Below are 26,830 nucleotides of genomic sequence, written 5' to 3' on the forward strand. Positions count from 1 at the left end.
TGGACTGGAGGTTTCAGAGTTATCAGAATTTCTCAAACTAATTTATTGGTTCATCCATCCAATATTAGAGCTGGCTGCCTTCAGACAGGTTTGAGCCTCTGGGTTTGAGCCCTGAATCCAGCTGTGTCCAGGTTCCTCAACTCTGAGATAACGATAACACCACCAACCTCAAAAGGCTGCTGTGACTAGAGATACTCTATAATGCGGCTATTTTAGTGCCTGGCATATACCATTCGCTCAGTAAGTGTGACTTCCCTTTCTAACTTGCTGCCTGTGCAATCCTACACCATATTCAACATTACCTGATGACAATATATTGTATCTGACAACAGTATGTAGCAAATATCCCCATGCCTTTCAGCACAAGAAAAGACACACACCAATTCTCCTTTTCCAGTGTTTTTTATTTGCACATTTAACATTCACAATTCATTTTACAGATTTATTCTTTTCACAGGTTATTTATAGGAAAGATCAGGATTAAAACAAGAGTATCGAAGAGGGACAAGAAATTACCAGCAGTGATGGTGCAGAATACAAAGACTCTGAAAGGGAACAGAGTGAACAAGAGCAGCATGTGGCCACTTCCCACCAGGCTGGAACACTGACTTCATTAAGGCAAAGCCTTTGCTGTGTTATTTATTCCCCCACCTAGTTTAACCCAAATAAAAAGACATTCTATTCTCACCCTACTGCTCTCTGAGGTCTTACAAATATAGCTGGTACTATAAGCAACCAGATGCATCCCTTGACTATAAACACCTGAATAGATAAGTTAAATTTTGATGCATTAACCATCCCTCTGGGAGAATCAAAACAAAAGAGGCAGAAGTTGATCAAGACTTTTAGAGAGAGGGGAGGGGTGTAGGCGTCTGGTGGGCAGTAGGGAGGGGAAGAAAAGGGGCTCAAGGAGGAGTGAGGGCAGCTAATCGAACTCTTCCCAATGTACAACTGCTCTTGTGTTTTTTCTCAGATGATGCTTATATAGTGTTCTAGTACTCAGAACAAAAGAACGAGAGTTATCGTATTATCGACCTTTGGTGAGTTGTAGGTTGCAATGGCTAATACCAGGGAACATACCCTGGGGGGGTGTATCCATTTCACGTGCATAACAATGCAATTCAAATCTGTGTTCTACTATGATCTCACCTGTGTTTTCCTATTTTAAATCAATTTACTATGTGACCTTGGACAATTTACTTCACCTCTCTGTGCCTCTATTTTCTACCAGTAAAATGAGAATTATAGTGCTTTATGTTGAAGATTGGAGGAGATGCATGAAAAACACTTAAGAATAGTGCCTGGCTAAATCAACAGAGACAGAAAGCAGATTGATGGTTGCCAGGGCCTGCAGAAAAGCTAGTGACTGCTAATGGATGTGGGGTTTCTTTGTGGAGTGATAGAAATGTTCTAAAATGCACAATTATATGAATATACTGGAAAATTACTGAATTGTACATCACTTTAATAAAAGGGTGAATTTTATGGTAAAGTGTATCCCAATAGAGCTGTTATAAAAAAATTCTTAAAAAAATAGAATAGTGCCTGGCACACAGTAAGTGCCCAATAAATGTTAGCTATTATTAGTAGTAATATTATTTTCACATTATTATTATTTAGACATCCTATGGCCTAAGTAAATCCCTAGAAATTCTTTAATAAAAGCCCACAGAATCTAGAAAAGTATTTCTAATTTACATATATGGATTAACATTCACACATTTATTTCTATCCAAATTGTCTCTGAAATGAACAGTTTCCTTAAGAATCACAATTTCAGTATTTTACTCTGGAATAAAACAACTGCATGCAATGGACGTCTGATCATATCATGACAGGCTCTAGATAAATTCCAGTAACTTGATGTTACCCAAGAATCTGAAATGACAGATTTTCATTTTCATCCCCAAGAATAAACTGGAAGCCCCAATACAGTAAGTATTTAGAAGATATAAAGTACACAAACCTTCAAATATAGGCTTGCTAGCCTTCTAATCATATTTTGGGGGACACTTTATAAAAAGACAAATGTAGTAAATAGTAAAATGCTTATTAGCCCCATGCCCTGTGACCACCTCACCTGCCCACCATAAAAACCCTGCCACAATGAAAAGATACAATTCAACTCATGTAATGAGCCACTTAAGAGGCAAAAGACTTGACAATCAATGATTGACTTTTAAGACTACACTGCACATTCAAAGATGTTCACATCGATTGAGTTTTTGTAACCTGAACAGTGATTAAATCCAGTCTTCATCTTTCCTATTGCTAAAGAATATGACAACAGAGTCTCAATCTCAGAAGTAGGAGCAGCAAGTGATAAGCCACGACGGCAGGAATGCACCACATTAGGCAATGATGCTCACACACTGGAACTTCATCTAAAGTGTGAAACCTTCCAATTTCTGGAACGGGGTTTCCTTTGTCGGAGTCCCCTTCCCTTCTAGTCCTCCTTTCTATACAATTAGCCATGTGCCTTTGCAGCAAATCAGGGAAAGCTGTGTTGAGGGTTACAATTTCCAGATACTCAGGTCTTCTGTCACAGAAAGCAATGCACATTTTTGCATATATTAAGAAAATATTTATTTATACCAGCAAATTGACCACTCATTTTCAGAAAGATAAATGAATCCCCATTTTACCCACTTTCATGTAAATCAGGTAAAACCATTCCCTAAGTCACCCAAAAGCAACAAATTAAAACACAGAACAAGTTCCCTTAACACCCAATATAACTGCCTCCCCACCCCCTCCCCACAAACCCCGCCAAAGTTGTGGCCTTAGGAATTTCTGACCAAATATGTAGCCTGAGTAAAATTCAGTAAAGATTTAATTCCCTTTTAAGAAGCATAATTATTTAATTTAACATTAAAATTACTGGGACAGATTATGAAACAATTTTGAAAGAGAGATGTTTTTAGTGGGAAGTTAGAAAATTTCAGACAATAGAAATGGATGATAATTTAGGATCAATTTCAAAATTCGAACCAGTTTCAAAACATTTTCTTTACCAATTCAAGACAGAAACATTGGCTTTGCCCTAACAGGGTTTATTTTGAAATTTAAAGGGGAAACTAAAATAAATACAAATACATAACCAAAATATCTGGACAAGGCTGGGACAGAGGGGACCAATTTTGTAATGCTTTGTAATTGAATATCATTCCAACAACTCATTTGTCCTAGTAAGTTCACTTGGTTAATCTGGGGATGGAGAAAATACGTTTTTAAAATTACATATCTATGTGTAGGCAGTCTTTAAATACGAATGAATAAATATTTAGATTCCACGATAAAGAAAAAATGTGGAATAAGAAATTCCTATCTTTGTAATTGTATATTTACAATGAATGTTTTCTGCCTGACTCCTAATCTTTGTCTGTTAAGAGTTCTTCACTGTGCAATTTATAGAAGGCAGCAGCTCATATTACCTTAAAGGAGCCCTGATTAGCTCCGAATCAGCCTGTCCCAGACACTCTGCTCCCTGAAAAGCCTTCACACTTGTGTGCATAAATAGCTGAGAATACAAGTAGGTGCACATGTGTAAAGACGTACTTGTCTAAAGGAGAGCTAATTAGCTTTACAAATAAGGCTTAAAACCAAGAACATAAATTGCTATTTCCCAACCCGAAAAACACATCTAATGAAAAAACGGCTATGTCCACTATGAAGAGGTGGCAGCTGTAAACTCAACTCATCCGACATCATGCTCTAAGTGTCTAGTTGTTCTGTGAATCAGCCATCAGAACGTGAAATCCCTCCATACTCACATTGTTAAACACAGGCTTCTGATTTAGCTTTACTTTCCAGGTAGAGGCAAGGCTACACAGAATAATGAAGAAGTCCTTACAGCTATGCTGTATCCAAACTGTCTCACTCTACCCTTAAGAGAAGGTGTCCACATGATAACATGCATTAGGCACCTACCAATCTAAATTTCTGAGGTCTTCTGCTTGTATAAGTTCAAGCATTGGTCCAATGAGAGCTTCAAAGGAAAGTTACATGTTGACTGCTAATGTCTGAGCTTGCATATACAGAACTAGGGAGTAAGATTAAAAATTAGAGTGTCACTGAGGCGTTGTTAAGTGTGGCAGAAAGGTGACTATACAGAAAGACTAAAAAACTTATACTTTAGATGTTCTTTGCTTTTTCAAAAAAGCAGCAAGTGCAGAATTTCCTCTAATCAATATCTGAATATTGGTTAGTGCATGTTTGCTCCTCCCATACCAATGAATTCCCTTCCCAATATCTGTTATTGTCTTTTTAAGCTTAAGAGAAATAAAATATATTATCCCTTCTTATTTATGAAAAGAGAGGCATATTCTAATAGTCATAAGGCAATGTGTTTAAGAGCTGCACCTGAACTGGCATTCTCAAAACTGAAAATATAGTTACCAACTCTATTCAACTCGTAGGGTGTCTCCATGTGCTTCCCGAGTCATTGGTTGTCACCCAAATGGACCACAGTGACCCTATCATGCCTGGAGGAGGCATTATACTGTGTGTACTATGCACATGTATTTTAAAGAAATAACATTAAGAGGGAAAGGACAGCCTTTCAAACATCAGTTCCTTACATAAATAGTGCCGGTGCTTCATGGCTCCCTTTTAATCTCCTCATGTACGCAGTTACCAAATACCTCCAAAATTAGACAAAAGAGGGCCAGAGGCAAAGCTCCATGGTGAATTGCATCTTTCCAATGAGCTCTGAATTCAATGGTTTTTTAATTTCCATTTCCCGATTTACTGAGGAGTGAAGGTGAGAATCATCCAACTGATGACAAAATAAAACAAGAAAACAGGATAAACAGCAAGGGCTTTGCGGTTTGGAGGCTGGCTATCAGCAAGAAAAGCTGTGGAGGCTAAACAAAACAAAACAAAAAGGAATATTTAATACAGTAAGACTGTCACAACTACTAACATTTACTAAACTTGAATGTGCTTGGCATAGTCTGGAACGTAGAATTACATGCTAAATGTTCAGTCATACTTGTGATCCTCAGAGAAAAAGGCATTACGCAGCATTGTTTTCCAGACAGCTGAGGACTACTTGTTTCAAGCATGAAAGCTGTGAAAATTTTCAACCCTTTTAGATGGAAACCTTTCTAAAATGGGCTTTTTAACCCTGTTCTGAGAAGTTACTGAACTGTGCTGGAGCCCCTATGGCAAACAGCCTCATACTGCTGTGTTTTTGAGTGATTGTTATTACATTACCAGCTCTTTTAGATGCCATCTCTCTTGTCCATCCTGGAAACACCTACTCATCTTTTCACTCAGCAATAATCAATCTTTCCTGAACAACCATCTGGTATCTTGCCACCCCAGGTAGAAATGTCCACTTACCTCTTCCATGTCCTGACTCTACCCTGCACAGACTCCCATCACCAGCCTGGAACTTTCTTGCCCTTAAGTGTTTACATGCCTAGACTGTGAACTCTGAGGGTAGAGACCATGCCTAGCACAATGCCTGACATGTGATTTGTGCTTAATACATATTTGCTGAATTAAAGAATGAATGAATGCTTATAGGAACCTCTCTGTCTCTTCTAAGATTCTAAGATGCTGAACTGTTGTGGGCCAGGACACTGGATAACTAAGCTATTTAGAACCTCATGTATGATAAATTATCAGACTCTGTGTGAGGGAATGAGGGGCTCTTCTTTGGGTAAAGGGTCCAAATTTAATATAGTCTTTGGAATATCAATTCTGGCACTCTCAGACTTCATTTTTGGATTACTTCTTGGCTTTTAACCATGGTCCAGAGTAAAGAGATGTTACTGTACTTAAAAATATTAGGCAATCTGTCTATCCCATTAAATAGGAAACTAGTGAACAGTTTCAGTCTAAGGTAGAATTTTAAGAGAATTTTAGGAATGTACAATGAGCAAATAGCATTCACTGCCACTGCTGTAGGCTCCCGCTAATCTTCAGCACAATTTTCTACTGAAGCAGAAAAGTACTACATGATTCTTAACAACCTATACTAGTATAGTCTAGCTTTAAGCAGGTGTGTGATCTGCTTGGCTCTGAAACTTGATTCCCTACTCACTAGTTATGTGTCCTACTAGCAGGTTGCTTAACCTCTCTGTGTCTGTTCCTCATCTATAAAAATGGGACCAATAACAACAGTTCTTATTTATTAGGGTTGTTGTGATAGTTAAACGAGATAATACATATAAAGTACTTACAACAGTGCTTGGCCGGTAATAAGCCATCGGTAAATACTAGCTATTATTTTCATTATGACTAATTTGTCAGGAAAAGGCTAAGTCACCTATGCCTCCCATAGACCTGGAGGACTAAGCTAGGTCTAGTGTAATCTCCTTTCCCAACCCTAAACATTATTGAAGGAGTAAAAAAAAAAAAAAAAAAAGATGTGACTGTCCACATCTCTGAAGTCCAGATACCTAACTCAGATAAAATGGACATTATCCCTATCAATGCCTACTTAGAGCAGAGTTCTATGGATGAAACTGGCAAGAATCATAACACTAGCAAGTGACCTAGGAGTTACCCTGCTCCCCATCTGGTCTTCATCTCTAACTCATGTTTTTGTCTGCTCTGCTATGCAGAGATAAGTACGTTCTCACCTACTATAGACCAGGCAAACATCACGATCACCACAAAAAGCCGGACCATGAAGTTGATTGGTCCTAGTTCAGCCAAAAGTACCAGCCGGCAAACCAGCATTGCCACCGTCAGGGGAAGTATACAGTAACCCAGCACACAGAGGCTCTGAAAAAAAGATCTGAAAACCAACATACATCCATTAAGATCGTAAATATTGCTGATCTTTAATATTATACAGTTTAATACACAGATTTCTATGTATCATGGGTTGTTACTTTCCTCCAGATACATAATACCTACACCCTGGTGCTGATTTTATGAGGACAGGCCTCTGTATTAAACATATGCTTTAGTTTTTCTCTCCTCATACTCTCCTTCTCTCCTCTTAAACTCCTTAAGAGTTAGCCATCTAGGAGACCAGATGATCTACTCTAATTCCTAGAGACCTCCTTCTCCCACTGAACCTCTAAGATGGTGTTTTATAATCTTTTCTAGTTTATAGACCTTTCTGAGAATTTGCTGAAAGCTATGGACCATCTGTTCCCAAAGATAGACATAATCTTCTAACAAAAAATTCTGCCTATGATTTTGGGGGCTGGAGAGAGAGCATCTGAAACATATCAAAGGACCCCAGAGAATTTAAGATAATTTAATTCAACCAGGTTATCTCTGTTCAGTGGTTTTTAAGAGAACTTTCTCTTTGGCCCACATTTATCTTGACTTTTCTTTTTGAAAAATACATAACTAGCCAGACTTCCTTAAAAATCTAAGATATGCAACCTGGCAAGGAAAAAAGTAACGCATTTTAATAATACTCACATGTTTCCTCCAAGAAGTTTTGAGTTGAGGGTGATGGTAACTGCGCCAAACCAGACAATGACAAACACTTCTGCAAACTGGGGCCCTCCATCTTTTTCGCTATCTACAGAGCCTCTCTGAAGCATTCTGCAACAAGGAAATGGCATGAGAATTGCCTAATCTTTTATTTAGAGCAACATATTTAGAGCAACAAAGGCATGGGTTCTCAAACTTTGAATCAGGGGGCTGCCCAATACCTCACCTGAAGATCCATAATATGCAGGTTGTATGAAAGGGAAATGCCAGATTATGGCAAGCCTCCCTTATTTCAAATTCCAAACGCCTCAGGACAAGGGGTACACCATTTGGCCTTGTGGGAATGTTTAAAGGGATTACTGAAGACTTTTTTTTGGTTAAGCAGAGGTTACCCAAAGGGCTAAATGTGGCTCGGGGACATGAGGTTGTTGGTCCATATAATACTTAAAATGGTCTTAAATTCAAGTTGACATTATTTTAAAATTGGGAGGTTTTACATAAAAATATACATTTCTAGATTTTCTTACAAAATCAGAAGAGTTTCTAACACTAGGCCTAACATCCAGTGGACACAGCAGCAAGTTACTTCACAAGGGGCTTCTGGTCACCAATTCACAATGCATGCTTTTACACATCTGAATTTGTAATCCTTGGGTTAATATTCTGGTTCTGACATTTAAAAATCACAACAGTCTATAAACCTATGTAGTTGCTGATTTTTTTTAAATCAAAACATACAGATTATCACTAAAAGACTACTTTGAAACTGAGTAGCTGAACAGTCACTTAAATATCCTCTGTCTAAAAATTTTACAGTTGAATTTTGGACTTAGAACACTTGTACTCTGTGTTATGTTTTTAGTAAAATAGTAAGTAACATCAAGCTCACAACCTCTTCTTATTACAAAGTATAGAGAAGTCACGTGGTAAGTCTTGCCCTACTATGCTGTTTGCCAGTACAGGCTTTTGTATTTTACGGTTGTGCATACTCAATTCCAAGTCCTAACAATCCAATGCAAGGCATGCTGGCCCTCACCACTTGTTATCTGGAACCCCTACTGCTTCAGCATGTATGATGAAAAGAACACTAACTGGCCTGGAAGTCAGGAGACTCAAATACTGATCCTAATTCTGTCACTAAGATATGTAAACTGGAGCAAATCACTTGATGCCCAGGTACTCCAGTTTTCTTCTCTGCAAATAAGGGGGGGTTAAACTCCATAATCTCTAAGGTTAATCTTTCAAAACTAAAAAAGTATATGTTCAGAGCTTCTAATATAAAACCTTTTATCAGGGCACTGGATTATTTCCCTTGATATGGTTATTAAGGGCATAAGATAAAGCACTCCATGTTTTTACCCAAATTGGCACACGCTTGACTTACACTTAAAAATGGATAGAGAAGCCAGTAAGAAACTTGTTGAATTTAGAACGGTAAAAGTTTAGGCCTGGAAAGCACCCTCAGTCATCTCCTTTTGTAGACATGGAAAAGGAGACTCAGAGAGGCTAGGTAGGCAGAGATGTGTAATCATCACAGAGGTAGAAAACGAGCAGTTAAGGAAACCTGAGGTTGAATCCCAGGTATACCACTGATTACGTGATCTTGGTTCAGTCCTCAGTCTCTTTGAACCTGAGCCTGTTTGTCAACAAAGGAAAATAATACTCACTTCTTGTATAAGATAAGAAAAAGTATTTAAAAGTTGTCTGTAAGCTGAGAAAAATCATTATACAAATTTTGGTTATTAGTAGCCCAAAGTCATTCTGCTGATAGAAGAGTCAGGATGAGAACCCAGACCTGAATCCTATGCAGGATTTTTTCCACTCCACCAATGGTTATACTCCCCTCTCCAGTGGCACTTTACTTTCCTTCCTTTGTCCTCTCCCTTTACATACAATGTGTGTGGCGAGCATAACACTTTCAAACGTGATCTTGCTATGAACTCTACCACTTCTATTGTATTCTCCTTTATATTCTTAGTAAAATTTTAAAAGAAATATGTTTGCAAATAATCGATGCTTAAACCTATTGATGTTTAATTAATTTAGTTTCATGATGAGAAAGTACATGAGACTACATGTTGAATAGAAATGCCTAAAACGGGCTAAGAAGTCATTGATAAATGAAGGTGGGTATAATTTTCACATCTTTAATTCCATCACTCTTTGAATTGATCCAGAAAGCTATTTGACGTTTTAGATTTAAACACATAAGGAGTATAATGTCATAGAAGTCCTAAACAAAATATTCAGCCAAAATCCCCTTTACTTTTGAAACTCCACTAAAAATATTTAACCTAACTCAAATGACAAAGAGAGGAAATATTAAGTACTTACAATGCAAGTGTCACACAAAGGATCAAAGGGCCCCATAAATCCCCTACAAGGCAAGAAAAGACAGAAGATTGTTAAGACACAACCATGTAGTACTTCCTATTTTTATTCCAATATGTACCTCTCCCACTCTTGGAATTCAGATATCAAGGTTCTCTCTGCCCAACCCTTCCCACCTCTCCTATCCCTCTACTTGCCCTCACTACTCCCCAATTCCGAATACCCTTCTTCATATATCCTTCAAGTCTTGTTTCACTTCATATCCCACCAATCACCCCTCTCGCCACCTACTGAGCCACATTTCAGCATACTACAGTTAAAGACCAATGGGCAAGGAGTCAAAAGACTTAAGTGCCCCACCCTGCACCATGAGAAAGAAGCCTAAAGCCAAGTTACCTCACCAATCTGAGACATTAGACAAGGCAAGTATAGTCAAGCTTACCTCACAAATATGAAAAATGAAGCTGAGAAGGAAGTGACTGGCCCAGGTTTACACAAGCAGTTAGGTGTGGGAGTGGGACCAAAACCTAGGTCTTCTGATTCCTGCTACAAAGTCCTTTCCACTCTGCAACACTGCTTTTCTTTTCTGATCACTACATTGAACTAGTACAGAATTGCTGTTCTTACAAGTGAAAAAACAGTCCAATATTGGTAACTTCAAAGGGTTAAATGAAATAACATGAAAGCTTTCTGAAAACTAAAAAGGCTCTGCCAACATCAGGTCTAAGCATGGTGGTTCTCAATCAATAGCTGTTGGGTGTTTAACACACCAGCAGTTCAGTAACATACAGCTTAAAGTGCAATTACTTTCCTCAAATAATATGAAAAAAGGTACATATACCACTTCTAACTTTAACCTCACATGTACATAACTTTACCTGAAAGAAGTATGCATATGTACATACTTAACATTGTTTTCTTAAGTAATTTTGACACCACTGTGGAAAGTTTGTAAAAGACGTAAAAAAAAATGATAATCCTAATACCGTAATAAAACTATTGTTGTTCTTGTTATATTTTTTAATTTACCAACTGAAAATCTGAATTCAAGTACAACTGACAGTAATAAACTAGCCTTTTTTTTTAATGCACTGAAGATTGTTTTTAATTTGTAAAAAATCCGTAACAGTATTTTAAAACTATTCTTATTCTTGTAAAATACATATAACACAAAATTTGCCCTTTTAGTTGCTTTTAACTGTACAGGCACTGCACTTTTAAGTGTACAAGCATCACACCATCCATCTCCAGAACATTTTCATCTTCCCAAACTGAAACTCCAACCCTTTAACCCCCTCAACCCCTGACAACCATCATTTTACTTTTTGTCTCTATCAATCTGACTATTCTAGGTACTTAGCGTAAGTAGAATCATATGTCCTTTTATGTCTGGCTTATTTTACTTAGTATGTCTTCAAGGTTCATCCATGTTGTAGCATGTGTCAGAACTTCACTCCTTTTTAAGGATGAGTAATATCCCATTCATATATGGTATATACTGTGCTGTACACATCATGTATTGTTGACCCTGATGGACATTTGAGTCTGTTGTTTCCACCTGCTGCTAAGAACATGCATGTACCAGTATCTGTTTGAGTCCCTGCTTTCAATTCTTTTGGGTAAATACCCAGAAGTGGAAGTGCTGAGTCATATGGTAATTCAATATTTAAGTTTTTGAGGAACCACCATGCTGTTTTCCACAGTGGCTGGCACCATTTTACATTCCCTCCAGCAATGCACAAGGGTTCCCATTTCTCCACATCCTCAGCAAGACTTGTTATTTTCCGTTTCTTTGATAACAGCCATCCTAATGGATCTGAAGTAGTATCTCACTGTGTTTTTTTAAAAATTATTTTTAAGTCATGAATTTTTTCCTTGCCACTTTGCCAAGTTCTATGATAACAGGGCAAGGCAGCAGGACAAATTTTGGCCATGACTTGCTCGTCCTTTGTAAAAGCCTATCTATCCCCATGAGATTTGGGAGTGGACCTTAACATGATATATCTATATTCATTATTAATCACCAAACTAGCGCACTGGTTCTGCATTGTGACTGAAGTAACCCTACTGTGAACTGAGCCACGGCAGCGGCTAGAAGTATATCTTCACATCTAGGATAACAGTGGTAGAGTGGGAAGGGCACTGAACTTGAAAATTTAGGTTCTAATCCTGCCTGTGTGATACTGACAAGACAGTCAGCTCCTCTGAGATTGAGGCTAATTTTCTTCATCTGTAAAACAGGAACAATAACTCCTACTTCACAATGTTGTTGTAAGGATTAAAAAACATAATGTGTGTGTGAAGGGAAGGCACCACAATAATAGCTATTATTTATGGAGAGCCTTCTAAATAGCAAATGCTATGTGAGGTGGTTCATATGCATTATTATTTCTAATCCTCACCAGGTATAGTTATTATTTCTACTTTTAACCAGAGGAAGAAACCTGAACCTCAGAAAAGTTAACTGCCTTATCCAAGATCACACAGCGAGTGATGGGACCACTAGTCAAATCTAGATCTGTCCATGCTCTTTCCACTATATACCAGTCGTAGCAAATCACGTTTCAGCTCCAACCCACAGTGTACTATGATGAAAAAGATTCTGATGCCACGTCCAGTCTCCACACAGCAATGGCACGTTTAATGTAGCGATGCCATCCCTATACTACAGCTGAAATGCTTCCAAAATAGAAGGTACATTCACGTACATCATTGTTACTAGTCTCAAATAACTGATTCAATTTTTCTGATAAAGGGTACTAAGAAAACCAAGAATGCTTGAAAAGAAAAGGTCCAATAGTTTTAAGAATAAATTCTAAATAAGAGTGTAATTTACTACATTGTTTTGATAAACTTCTTAAAGCAGTCAACAGACTAAATGACAGTTCTGATAATAGAAACGTTAACAAAGTACTATTAATGAATATATGTATGTTCATGTATAACTGAAAAATTGTGCTCTACACTGGAATTTGAAAGAACATTGTAAAATGACTATAACTCAATAAAAAATGTAAACAAAATAAATAAAGTGCTATTAATTTGTTAATCTTTAATGGGTATTAGCTATTATTCTAATTTAGCATTTAAACATGTTGCCTTTCCCTTGGAGATTGTTAGCCTGAACAAAGTCCCTATGTGTTTGTCCCTTCTAGAAGTATTTTTTGCAGTGTCTATTATAGCAGGTGAGAATATACAGTCTATATTTACTGATGAGGACAAATTCTTGAGAATATTCAAGCAAACTCTTCCAATCTCTGAAATTCCATTCTAAATTCTTAACTTTTTCCAAAAATCTCATTTATATATTCTTCATCCTACAAAATGGTATCAGTTTTACTACCACAGAGCCTTTGCTTTATAAAGTACTTATGATAAGGTATGGTTAGAAGCAGAAAATCCTCAAAAATCACATATACTTACAATCTCTCAAAAGAGTATTACTTTTCCTTGGGTACAAAACATGCATGAATTTTTTCCCAACAGCTTTTAGATCACGCATCTGAAAGACATAAATAATTTGTTGTATTGTGATGACCAAGGTTGCCAAGCAGCCCCTCACTTAACTTGCTAAAATTTCTTTTATTTCAATCTCTTGGGAGCCCTTCATTGAATTGCAGAACTATAATTCCAGTTTAATTCCTTCACTATACAAACAAACCAGAGAGGTAGGGTTTTTCTATTAACTCCTTTTTCTATTAACTTTTCCTATTAACTCCTTAAGCCAACATCTAACTCTTTAACACATCCCATCAGTTTTGTTTTGATTTTTAAAACTTTGCAAAAGAGAAAGATAGCCCTCCTAATATGTTACTTAATGAAAAACAAATATCAGCATTAGTAAAATTTGCTTTGCAAAACACAGCACCTGCCTTTCAGTTCATACATGATGAGGTCCACAGGGCCAATTAGCCTGCTCCTGAGCTACCATATTCTTCACAATACATAAAATAAGTTAATTTTAAACATTCCCACTTCAGCTGGTAAATGAATCCTAGAAGCCAGATTTTAAAAATCAAGACATTTGAGGAAGGGTACGGTAATACAAATATAACCTCTGAAAACATAGTTGAGGTAATTCTGTCCCAATTTTTTAACCTAGAAATATCTTCATGTCGTTAATAGTTCCCTGTAAACATGATTTTTAATGGATGTGTACCATTCCACCACATAGATATGTTACTTAACTGATTACTATCCTGTGGTTCAACTTTTCCCCATTATAAAGAATGCTGTAACAAACATCTTTGTATAAATATTTTCTGTATTTTTTAAAATATTTGTGTATTTAAAAAAATTTTTTTCTTCACTTTATATCTGGAAAAGCAGAATTATCACCTTATAAAAAGATTTGGACATTTTAAGTTTCTTAATACCCATTACAGCCAAAGTGCTTTCAAAAAAGCCTGTGTCAAATAATTCTCTAGGAAAGAATCTTAAATTTCAACAAATAAAATACATCGAAAATCAGTGAACCAGACAAAAACATTACAAAGCGCTATTAATTATTTAGTCCCATCACACTGAACAGAAGTTCTCTCAACTCATCTAACTTACAATGGTATTCTGAACAGATTCATTTAATGTGGAGCTGTCAAATTCCCGAACTCGAGATCTCATAGGAATAGTGATTTCTCCTTCCACGGGGATGTCTTGTGAAATAGATATATCTGAAAGGCCTGCAAACTGAGAAGAGTTAGGACAAAAAAAAAATTAAAGCCTGTAATAAACTGTAGGATTCCCCAAAGACATCATCATTTCCTAGAAAGTAGGGATTATGTCTTTTTGTAGAGTTTTATACAGTTTTTAAAGTAAGGTGTTAGGTCACCAGACATTGAACAATGCAGTTAAACTAAAATTCTCAAATCCTTACTTAATTTAAAGGAGAAGGCATATGATGGAAAAAAATTACAAAGTAAATGGCATAGATACTTTCTTGCTTTCAAATATTTGGTTTCTTTCAAGCATGAAATCTTCACAGGACACGAGCTAGCAAGATTGCAGAGCTAATAAAAAGTGACCTTTCAGCAATCACACCTTCACACAGCCACAATTCTGTTGCACTTCTGCTCCTTAGTGGGCTCTAGTGGCCTCTGCTGGCTAAAAAGGAGCATTGTGTGAAGTCCAAAGGGAAACTGGGAAAAACAGGGAAATAGCAAAATAACATCCTTATTTATACTCTTTTTACCAGGTTATTGGCAACAACAGATTAAATAGCATTTCCAAAGTGAACTGCAAGACTGCAAACTTTTAAACTCCTATGTTCATATGCCAAATTTGATTATTGCAACTGAAGCTCTGGAATCCTCAAGCTTCTAAGAAAACAGAAGCAATCCCTTCTCATATGGTTTTTGGCCCAATGGGCACAATATTTAGTGGGCAACAGTTACAGGTAAATGAAATACAAGACAGCGTACTAAAATTTTAGGAAGAATAAGGCTATTCAAAGAGCTTATGAAAAGCAACTTAATCACACTCTTCATAAGGGAAATGCAAATTAAAACTACTCAAAATAAATTTTTTCCTGTTAGACTGGCAAAAATCCAAGTCTGACAACATATTCTGCAAGTGAAGCTGAGGGGAAAGAACACTCACACACCGCTGGTGGTAGGGGAAAATGGTATTATGTTCTATGGAAGATGAATCTGGCAATACCTAGCAAATTTACATAGGGATCACTCGCCACTTTTAGGAGTCTAAAGATACAGTGGTAAAAACACAAAAAATACAAAATACACACAAGGCTCCTCATTACAACACTACTTGTAAAAGCAAAAAACCTACGAATAGCTCATTACCCATCAATAGAGACCTACTTTAATAAAGTATGGTACGTCCACCTAATGGAGTACTATGCAGCTGTAGTAAGAAATGGAGTTATTTTTAAAGAACTATTATGGAGGGTTAAATAAAACAAAGAATGTGGAAAAAAGTTTGTATACATGCCACCATTTATCTAAGAAATGAAGGGATATAAATATATACACATCTGAATGCTCTATTAAATGTACAAAATATTTCATGTGACTTAAGTCACATGTCATGTAAGAAATAAGTCATGATTTTTTAAGAGGCTTCCTATTTAGAAAAGAAGAGAATAAGGTGGGGGAAACAAGGAGAGAAGTTAGGCTTCTTTGAATACACACTGTTCTGCATATATGACTTGAACTCATATAAATACTTCATGTAATTATTAAACAAAATCAAAATTTAAAAGTAGCCCTTAAAACTGAAAGAAGAATGAAACAAATGAACCTACTGTATATTGAATTAAACATACAAGCACAGAGAGCAACCATTTCAAGTGATTTTACAACACTGTAACTTGACTTCTGATTAGGATGCAGAAAGTTGGAATGAGCAACCCTCCCACTAGAACAATGACAAAAAGTTAGATGAATTACAAAATCATAACTTTCCTTGAACCCATAGAGAGCTGACATTATAGGGCAACCAAGTAGCATGAATGAAATCTAAGGAAAGACAGGCACTTCCAAGAAGATATGGGACATGAGCACTGGCTTATCTGTAGCAAAGTAGAAGACAGCACTGGGCATCACACACATGGTTAAGAATTCAGCCAATGTTTAAAATGAATTGCTAAAGGCCAAATGTGGACTATCATGAGAGTACAGAGTCCCTGGAAGCATCAGACCTAAGGGGAGTTCACATCCACTTGCAGGCTCTTCTCCACAGACTTCTTTCCATTGGTCCAGGTGTGGGGGAGGGGAGCAGCTGCCACTGCTGAGAAAAGAACAGGGCCCTGCTCAGACCCTTCTCCCCTACAGAAAAAAAGCCTTAAAGCTGCTAGGGGAAAAGCAACAAACTCTGTGTCTCCAGAGCACAGGTGAAGACTCACTGTGGCTAGAGAAAGGGAAAAGACAAATCTCTCTACTTTGGTGGGAGGGTAAGGAAACCATTCTGAGGCCAGACTATTAGTCTCCTTCAGCTGTGGGCAAGACAGGATCCCTGAGAAAGTCCCACCCAGGGGACCCAGAGACACATAGCCTACCTAAGGTGGAGGCTGGACCAAGAAAACAAAGAATACTCACCTCCCAGGTCCCCACCACCAGGCTAGTAAGTATGGAGTAACAAGCAACAGCAGTCTAGTGTTAAGGGAGGGGCTGGAGCTTGGAGAAAAACCCACTATTTTATGCAACAGCAAAGGGAAGGCAGAAAACTAAGTGTGGAAAAGAAACATTAAGAAAAACACTGGGAAAACATAGCACCCACCCTAAGCACAAAGTAATAGGAGAGGAACTTGAAGCCGGTGATGCATTGAAGGTTCCCAAAGCAAGGACAAAAAACAAAGACAGTTCACTTTACGAGACTGATTTAACTCCATAGTAACAACTTAGCAGAAAAGATGTGCCATTTCCAGGCAGTCTCTACTGTTATACGTGATGAACAGCAATCCACACGTGCAAAACAACCAACCCACTGTGACAAGACAAAGCAATCAAACCAGACTCTGAGGTGATCCAGCTGTTAAAATTATAGAAAAAATTTAAGATGAATATGATTACTATATTAAAGGCTCTAGTAGAAAAGGTACTTGCACAAATGATGGTGAATTTCTGCAGAGATGGAAACTCTAAAGATTCAAATGCTAATGCTAAAATAAATGAACACAGTAATAACAGATGAGGAATGCCTCTGACAGCCTTAGTATACTCAACACAGCCAAAGAAAGAAATCAGCGATAGGTCAGTCAAAATTATCTAAAATAAAACAAAAAGAGTTAAAAAAAATACATATATCAAATCATTGTGTTGTACACCTTAAAAGTATACAATGTTATATGCTAATTATATCTCAACAAAACTAGAAAAAAAATACTACCCCAAAACAGGATAGAGCATACAAGAGCAGTGGTCAATATTAAATAGTCTAGTACATATACAATTGGAATCCCAGAAGAGAGAGAGAGAATGGATCTGAGGAAATATTTGAAAAATATTGGCATAATGGAAGACATCAAAGGACAGATCCAAGCCCAGAGAACCCTAATCAACATAGATACCTAAAGACCAAAACAAACCAAACATCCACAAACCTAGACAAACTACTGAAAACCAGAGATAAAGAGGAACATCTTAAAGGCAGCCAGATAAAAAAGACACTGCAATCAGAGGAAAGAGATAAGACATCTCACCCAAAACTACACAAGTCAGAAGAAAATGGACACACCTTTAGATTGCTGACAGAATAAACTGCCAACCCAGAATTCTAAATCCAGCAAAAATAGCTATCAAAAATGAAGGCAAAATAATGACTTCTTTCAGGTAAGCAAAAGCAGAGACATGCACTACAAGAAATATTAAAGGATAATCTTCAGAAAGGAATATGGTATCAGAAAGAGACTTGTATTTACACAAGGAAACGAAGATCTCCAGAAGTGGTTAAAATGAAGGTAAATATAAACAGCATTTTTTTCTTCTTTTTAATTATTTTCAAAAGATGATTGCCTAATGCAGAGGTCACCAAACTTTTCCTGTGAAGGACTCAAATGGTAAATATTTTAGGCTTTGAGAGCCCAGTGGTTTCTGTTGCAACTACTTAACTCTGCCTCTGTAGCATGAAAGCAGTCAAACACAACACATAAACAATTAAGTGTGGCTGTGTTCCAATGAAACCTTATTTAGAAAAACAGGTAGTAAGATTTTTAATTATAAAAATATAACATTTAAGAAACAATTGGAAACTTGAACACTGACAGGATAATTGATATTAGGGAACTGTTGATTTTTTTAGATATACTAATGATATTGTGGTTATGTTCTTTTCTTAGCTTTTAGAGATACATATTAAACATATACTAATGTAATAATGCCTGGAACTTGCTTCAAAATAGTAGAGAAGGTAAGTGGGTAGGGCTATAGAAGAAAGAAAATTGGCCATAAATCGATAATTACTATTGAAGGCTGGGTACACGAGGGTTCATTTTACCATTATACTTTTGCATATGTCTGAATTTTTTCTTAAAAAAAAGTTAAAAAGCAAACATTCATAATTTTGGAGGCCATGTAAGTTCTTTTTTCTTCTTGCGCCCCACCCCCAAGCCAAAATAAACCTGAATATAATCCAGCCTCTAGATCTTAGAGTCTACAGGAAATATATGGATAGACGAACATACTAAAAATACCACAAGGATACAATCAGCCAAATACAGAAAAAGGAGTATTCTACAATATAAATGACTGAATTTAAACACATAAATCACATTAAAAAGAGGAGAACACTTACATATTAAGAGACTTATTAACCAAAAATGCAAGTTGTTAACCTTGTTTCAATCCTGATTTGGACAAATTGTAAAACCACATTTTTTTTTGGAAAATTGTGAGAAGATGAACAGAGATTAGATGATATTAAAGAGTTATTATTACTTTGTTATGTGTGAAGACAAAGAAAACAAAGAAAAAGTCCTCACCTGTTAGAGAAACATATTGAAGTATTTACGGGTAAAGTGATAATACATCTGGGATTTGCTGTGAAACACTCAGAAAAGATCATAAAAGACAAGGAAAGACTGAAGAACCATTACAGACTCAAGGAAACTAAGGAAAGATAACAACGAAATGCAATGTGAGGTCCTAGATAAGATCCTGAAACAAAAAAAGGGTATTCACTGTAAACATGATAAAATTCAAACAAGACCTGTAGTTTAATAGTGTTTTACCAATGTTAATTTCCTGGTTCCAATCATTTGTACTACTGTTATGTACAACGTTAACACTAGAGGAAGCTGGGTGAGGGGTATGTAGGAACTCTCTGTATCATTTTCACAACTTTTCTGTATGTTTAAGATTAGTTCAAAATAAAAAGGTTAAAAAAACACTCCAGAAAAAAATAAGGTGGGGAAATAGATGAAATAAGAATATCAGAATGTTGATAGGTACATGGGGTTTGTTATACTCCTCTTTATTTTATTTGAATATTTGAAAGCTTCTGTAATAAAATTTTAAAACATATCACTTCCTTGTTTTTACCATTCCCTCAAACTACTCTCCTTCCTCTCCTCTTCCCTCCTCAAACTCTCCCCCTTCACTCTTCCACTCACTTAATCTTTTGTAACCTGTACCGGTCTTCCCACTTTACTGATACCGTTCGTCTAGTATTGACCTCATAATCAAGAAATACAAGAATCCTTTCTCAGCTTCACCCTCTGAATATTCTTTAGAACTTAATGTGTAAACCACCCCTTTCTGAAGCCATTATTCTCTCTTCACTACTATTACAACGTCCTTTCAAGCTCCAGGATTGCTTGTTTTGGGTTTTCTTACTGCCTGCTACTGCTAGGGTAGGCACGGCAGTATAGAAGGAATGGGCTTTGAAGCCAAACGGCGCTTTGCCCTCACCAGGAAACAACACTGCTGTAAGAATTAGGTAACACCTGTGTGTCAACTAGCACACAGTCAATGTTCAACATCTGGAGAGCCTGGGTCAAGAGTACCGGCTCCTGGAGCCAGGCAGCCTGAGTTCCAATCCTACCTCCATCATTTACTACCTGTGTGACAATCAGCAGGTTCCTTAAGCTCTCTCTGTATCTCAGTTGCCTCATCTGTAAAACTGAGATAACAGTACCATCATCATAGTGTGGTCCTGAGAAAGAAATATATTAATACAAGTAAAGCACTTAGTAGCAGCCTCACACCAGGGGCTAGAAAAACCTTAGCTCAGGTTCAGGATTCCTAGGGAGTGGATTCAGGTTCTGTCACTGTTCTATAATAAAGAATTTGGCTGGCCTTTGTTCCCTGTTCCTGGGAGGTAGCCTCTAAACTCTTGGAATTTCCCAAATGATAGCAGTATTTTTGTTATTCATAGAGGGCCCTAACAGTTCAGCTAACAGGGGAGTCATGGTAGACCCCTAGTTTATGCTAATGAGATGACTCAGCATGGGGGCTAACTTCTCCAAAAAGACCAAACACAAGATGAGACGATTGGGGTTTTAAGTCCTGTGACATAAACCTGGCCTCTTGGGAGTGGGGGAGCCAATGATCCAGTCAATCATGTGATATACTGAAACCTCAATAAAAACTCTAGATAAGTAGGTGAACTTCCCTGGTTGGCAATATTCCACATATTGTCACACATCGATGTATCAAGAGGGTAACAGGGTCCTATCCTCACTCCACCAGAAGACAAGGAAACTCTGTGTTAGGGACCCTCTCAAACCTCAACCTATGCATCTCTATTTGGATTGTATCCTTTTGTTATAACAAAGGTATAATTTTAAGTATAGCATTGTCCTGAGTTCTGTGAGTCATTCTAGTGAATTATGGAGCCTGAGGGGATCATGGGAACCCCTGAATTTGTAGCCAATAGGTCAGAAGTGAGAATGGTCCTGGGAACCTCCAAACCTATGGCTGGTGTCTGAAGCAAGGACAGTCTTACGAAGACTGCCCTTAACCTGGGAAGTTTGGCTTAACTCCAGCTACCTAGTTTCGGACGTCACTGCAGTCACTAAAGTGCCATGTGGTTCCCACCCATCCCCCATCCCAACCCTTCCTCAGTGTCTCTTCTCCAGAGAATCAATGACACTGTTTAGCGAGATGAGCCAAGATCTGAGACTCTCCAGCCCCACATACGAGACAGTACTACCAGGCCCTTAGCTAGTGGACCCTGCTCTCTGATTAGCCCTTCAGTGGGGATGAAAGGTGACTTGGACCCAATATCCTTCCCGCTTCCTCTTCACAGGCAGGCTTGTGCACATACATGCACAGAAATACACATGCATACTTTGCTGCCTAGCTTGGGCCAGTAAGGGGAGCAGATAGAGGCAGGGCCAAAAACACACAGTAAAAGCAGGGACTGCAGCCTTCAGAAAGTGGTAGGGAGGCAGATGGGTCACACTATCGACCAAAATCCTGGAGAGAAAGGAGTCAACAAGGTGGGATGGGGCATCAAGCAGGAAACAGCTCAGTCTAAGAGGCCTGGCTCCAAGGGGTGGGTGTGGGGATGTGGGTACTTACTGACAGTCTCTAGCCAGTCCCTTTGCCTGGGACCAGCCTCCTTCCAGACCCCAGGTTATAGCCATTATTATAGCTCTTTTTCCTGCTCTATAAATAGATAGGCAATAGACAGGCATTACCCAAGATTCTGTATTTTCAACTGTACGCAGATGACTCCTAAATCAACATGTGTAGTCCTGACCTCTTGTGAGCCCTGAAGTCTAGGTTTTAGTGTCCAACTGCCTACTTGATATGAACTGGATTGTCTGCCAATATCTCAAACTAAACATTTCCAAAAGTGAATTAATCAACTTGTAGGGCCCTCATCCTCCTCTTATGTATTTCTGTTCAGGGCATCACTGGCCTCCCATTTGTCCATAGCCTTGCTTTTCAAAATGTGATACTGGGAGCAGCAGCAGTAGCATCACCTGGGAGCTTATTAGAAATGCAGACTCTCAGCCTCATCTCAGACCTACTAAATCAGAATCAGCAATAAACAAGATTCCTCAAATGACTGCTAAGCACGTTAAAGTTTGCAAAACACTGATCTAAGACACAGTCTCCCTAGCACTGCAAACCCTCGAGGAGTCTGCCTTTCTCAGATCTTCATGTCTCCTGCTGCTGCTGTAGTCCAGGTAGTCATCACTTCTTCCTGGAACTACTACAACAATTTCATTGGTCTCCTAGATTCCAGACATTCCCCATGGCAACTCTTCCTCTATTATGTTGTCAAATTCACGATTTTAAGTTTCCATTGGTTCCTTGTTGCCTATTAAACCTCTCAGCATAGTAGTCAATAAGAGGAAATAACACTTATTGCATGATTATTATGTGCTAGGCACTATACCAAGTGTTTTACATGTGCTAACTCATTTAATCCACCTAACAACCCTATAAGTATTACTAGATCTTGATTTTACATAGGGAAACTGAGGCATGGAGGGGGTTGGTAATTTCCCCAATATCCCACAGCTAGTTAAATGACAGAGCATAGAATCAAATCTAGGCAATGTGACCTCAGAGCACACTACCATAACCACTGTTCCATACTGCCTTCCTAATTTAGTAGCTTTAAGGTTTACCTCCTAATACTGCCCTGTGGTTCAGCCAAAAGAAATCTATCTGTTGTTCCTAACCTCTGTACCTTCACTAATGAGAGGCTGTGTAGTATTAATGGAAATAGTCAGGGCTTCAGAAGCAGGCCTAGGTTCAAATTTCAGCCTGGCCACTCACTGCCTGTGGGACGCTAAGGAAACTGTCAAACCTCTCTGAGTCTCATCTCCTCACCTGCAAGTAAAACACAGTGTAAAAACCACCTAACTGAAATAGTTGCAGTGAAGTTTAGAAAATATGTGGGAAGATGTCTAGCACAATTCTGGCACACAGCATGTCATCAATAGATCTTATGTTCACCTGGAATTTCAAATCCTACCCAACCTTTGAGGCCCTCTCAAATACAACTTCTACCACGTAGCTTGTTTTGTCACTCCAACAAGACATGATAGCACCCTCTTTTAAATTTCATTAACATTTTCACATGTCACTTTCTTATATATTGTCTTTTTTTAGCATTGTACATTTGTTTCATCCCTACAAATTAGACTGTAAGCACCATAAGGACAGGCCATTTGTATCCCCTAAAGCAACTAGCATAGTGTACTACACACTGTAGGAGTTCAATAAACATTGCTGAATAGAAGTGGATTGGATACTGAGTAATGAGTGATCAGAACCACAAAAATTAATTGGCGGAAAGCTTCATAAAAGAGGAGTAGGGCAGTCTATAGATGAAGGACCTAAAACCAGCTAAGCACCTGTAACTATGTCACAGCAGGAACTATGTGTGTATTAGTTCACTCAGTACACTCACTAATTCTGTGACGAGTTATCATCTCCATTTTCCAAATGAGAAAACTGGGGTTCAGAGTGATTTCCTCAAGGTCACGACTGCTCCATGATAACTTTGACCTACTCACTCTCTTTCATTGTCATATCCCCAGGGCCTAAAACAGTGCCTGGAACACAGTGGATACTCAATAATTATTGGTGAAATGAAGAGATGAACAAACAGAGCTAGTAAGCAGAACCAGAACTAGAATCAGTTTCACCTGACTCCCAGTTCAGTTCTCTACTAAGTCGCCAATTTAAAACAGAGGAAAGGGATATACCATTTATTGAGCAACTACTATATAACTAAACACTATTTGGTAGACAAACATTGTTTGGGAGGAGTTACTGGGAGGCAGAATGTTGAGTTAGTTACACTCCTCAGTTATGGCACTGATTGTATTAGACACTTCACATAAGTTATGTCACTTCATCTTCCTAATAACTCCGAGGCAAGCATTTTTACCTCCATTTTACAGATGAAGAAATGCTCCAATGAAATGACTTGCCCAAATTCACACAAGCAGTAGAGTGGGTGACTCCAGGCCAGCTAAGTTTAACTCCAAAACCTGTGTTCTTAAATACTTGTCCAGGCTTTGGGCTTGTACTTGCAAGAGAAATCCTATCCTCCGTAGAGACAGAAGCAAGAGAGCATCGTGAAAAGGACTGCAAGGAGCTGTGACAGGGAGGGCAGGGATTAAACCACGACTACTGGGGGAAAATCAAGCTATAACGTCGCACGGGGAGCAAACTTTCATTAAACCCAGAATGCTGCTACTCGAACAAGGGCTAGTGCCAGGTCTTGAGAAAATGAGGGGACAGCAGAAGCAAAGATACTTAAATGGCCTAAAGCTCAGCAGTTAAAAACACGTAGGGGACGAGGACAAGCCCTCAGAGTCTGGTAAAGGAAAGGGAATTGGGAATTGCACAAAAAGGCTCATGAAGAACGAGGAGGGCGGGTGGAAGGAAATAGCCCAAAAAACAGGTGCAGTGTTGAGACTGGTTCTAGCACCAGGTCCAGGAAGGGCCTGTCGGGAGGAAGGGGTTCCAGCTCTCTCAGGCCACAAGCTCGTCACCCGACTTCCTGAAGGGGCACTCTGCCTCACCCTCGGTCCCTTTTGTGGAACATCCCAAGCTCACCAGGGGCCTGGGCGTTGCCGTCCCCGGGTCTCCTGGAGACTCCGCCGCTTCCGCCATCTTGGCCCTCCTTCTCTCGGGTCGCTCCCACAGGCCTTTGCGGCACCTGAGACGTGGAGGCCACCGCCCTTCAGCGCGTCTGCGCGTGGCGGCCGCGTCACCGAAAGGCTCCTGGGAGCGGCTGGCGGCCCCGGCTTTCGTCCCTTGTCCTCCGGGTGTTGAAGGGAGGCCCGTAACGCCTCACTTCCCTTCTTCGGGGCCTCAGGTCCCGCTAGACACGCTCCCCCTTTAACACTCAAGCCCGATTCTCAGCTCGCTGAGAGGGCCGACGGACCGCCGCTTCCTTCTCCCGCCCCCCCGCCCCACCCCACCCCACCCCGCGCCGGCTTCCGGCTTTCAGGAGTAGGCTCGGAGTGCAGCCCCCCTCCCCCACATCCCCAGCGCCGCACCTTAGGGAAAATGCCTGCTCCTCTCCCTGCAGCGGAGAGTCTTCAGGTTTGTCAGCTTCTGAATAAAGGGATCAAGCCCTCCGTATCAGCTGCTTCTTCCACTCCCGCCCCGCTTGGCTGATTCCCTGCGCTTCTCATCATGCCACCTAGCGGCTTCCCACTTCCTCGACTTCTGTAAACTTTTGTACGGTCTCCGCGTCGACCTCCAAGATAACTTTTCTCCCTTACCCGCTTTGGGGGTCGGGGTAGGGGAGAACGTCTCTGTACACATTGGCGAAAATTTTAATCCCACTACAATTTACTAAGTTGTTAAGCGATTTGGGGCGAGTACTGAAGATGTTCAAGGCTGAAAGAGGGTGGTTATTGTAAGAATAACTTTTTAAAGAAAACTCCTACATGCCCAACCTCTTTTCTGTATCTTATCCCGGGACTTTCTCAGTGTTACAGTCTTCCAATTTACCTCACCCAGGCTAAAATGAGGTCAAGCAATACATCCATCATTTATACAAGCAGTGTTAGGGATACTGAGTGCCTCGCTGGGGCAGGCGGATAACAGTTTTACACCTTTAACAGTCAGGGTAGAAGATGGGTGTGAAATAGAGTGCTTTATTTTGAGGGGTAGGCAGTCCAGGAAAGCAGACAAATAGTAAACTTAAGAAGAAAGAGCGGAATATGGCGTGACAAAATTCCCAAACTAATGAGGGTTAGGTGTGCGCTTGTTTGCGTGGTCTTGTCCTGTTTTGTTTAAGTATTATAATTCTCCTTCTCAAACCAAGCACATTGTCAGTACTTATGCAGATACTGATGGGAATAATAATAAAATGTAGGCCAGTAGATAATGAAACTTTTTTTATATTACAAGAGAATATTATGTACAATTCCCCAAGCCCAGCCTCAGCGTCCCACAATCACTCCACCCCTCCCATTCCCCTACCCGCCCGCAATGCCACCCAACCCGTCCTGACCTCCAGCACTCATTATCAGTCTATCAAGTCCCTTCTGGCTTCCCTAAGGCCGTTAATAACCTCTTTTATTTCCTTGATAACCTCCAAAATTATCACTCTCTAGTTATCACTTCCTAACTCAAAGCCACAATTTATGGCCACCTAACCTCATCTTTGTAAGTGGAGGAAGTGGGATTAACATTTAAACCAATAGGTATGGAAAATTTTGTTAGTTTTCCCTAAATTACAATACAACATGATGTACAACTCTGAAAACTGGAAAATATTGGGGAAACAGGCAGTTTCCTAGAAAAATGGCCAAAATGAAACTCACAAAGGAAGTAGGGAATATCATTAGGACAAAATTTTGGGAGAAAAAAATTAATATATAAAAGCAAGGTGCAGAACAGTTTATATGGTATGCTACCATCTATATAAAAAAGTAGGAGGCAATATATATCCATATGTTTGACTATTCAGAGACTATGTACTGATCGCTACGTATGAAACTGATAACAGTGGTTGCCTCTGGGGAGAGAAACTGAGGGGCTGGCAATAAGAGGTGGGAGGGAGTATTTAATGACTTTCAAGGGAGGACTATTCATTGTATGACCTTTCATGCAGTTTGAAATTTTTACTGTATGTGTGTGTTACTTTTTAAAAATTTTTCCCAAATATCTATCCTCTCCTCCTACCCCCAAAGTACTGGATGGTTTTGAAG

The 26,830-nt window shown here is 39.0% G+C and overlaps 1 protein-coding gene across 3 annotated transcripts; it reads right to left on the reverse strand.

Moving 5' to 3' along the window:
• Nucleotides 1-383: 383 nt before the first annotated feature.
• On the reverse strand, nt 384-25,303 carry YIPF6 (Yip1 domain family member 6). 3 transcript variants are annotated; one of them, XM_010973645.3, is made up of 8 exons: nt 25,166-25,184; nt 24,720-24,822; nt 14,296-14,424; nt 13,162-13,240; nt 9,742-9,784; nt 7,393-7,518; nt 6,594-6,751; nt 384-4,865 (listed from the first exon to the last, which is right to left on the reverse strand). In XM_010973645.3, exons 2-8 carry the CDS (start codon nt 24,774-24,776, stop codon nt 4,747-4,749), a joined length of 711 nt encoding a protein of 236 aa, XP_010971947.1. In that variant the 5' UTR covers nt 24,777-24,822; nt 25,166-25,184; the 3' UTR covers nt 384-4,746. The 3 variants fall into 3 exon arrangements, with proteins under 3 accessions (XP_010971947.1, XP_010971948.1, XP_074216176.1); XM_010973646.3 differs by lacking the exon at nt 24,720-24,822 and having other exon boundaries at nt 25,166-25,303; XM_074360075.1 differs by lacking the exons at nt 14,296-14,424; nt 25,166-25,184 and having other exon boundaries at nt 24,720-25,059.
• Nucleotides 25,304-26,830: the final 1,527 nt, after the last annotated feature.

Source organism: Camelus bactrianus, chromosome X (genome assembly GCF_048773025.1).
Source record: "Camelus bactrianus isolate YW-2024 breed Bactrian camel chromosome X, ASM4877302v1, whole genome shotgun sequence".
In the NCBI taxonomy this organism is placed as follows: Eukaryota; Metazoa; Chordata; class Mammalia; order Artiodactyla; family Camelidae; genus Camelus; species Camelus bactrianus.

What these genes read in the sequence shown, in the direction of transcription:
- YIPF6 (XM_010973645.3), bottom strand. Translation starts at nt 24,776, where the DNA reads ATGGCGGAAGCGGCGGAGTCTCCAGGAGACCCGGGGACGGCAACGCCC. An exon ending in CTTTGTGTGACACTTGCATT is followed by an intron (nt 7,519 to 9,741) that starts GTAAGTACTTAA and finishes TCCTTGTTGCAG; the next exon opens with AATGCTTCAGAGAGGCTCTG. An exon ending in AAACTTCTTGGAGGAAACAT is followed by an intron (nt 6,752 to 7,392) that starts GTGAGTATTATT and finishes GTTGGTTTTCAG; the next exon opens with ATCTTTTTTTCAGAGCCTCT.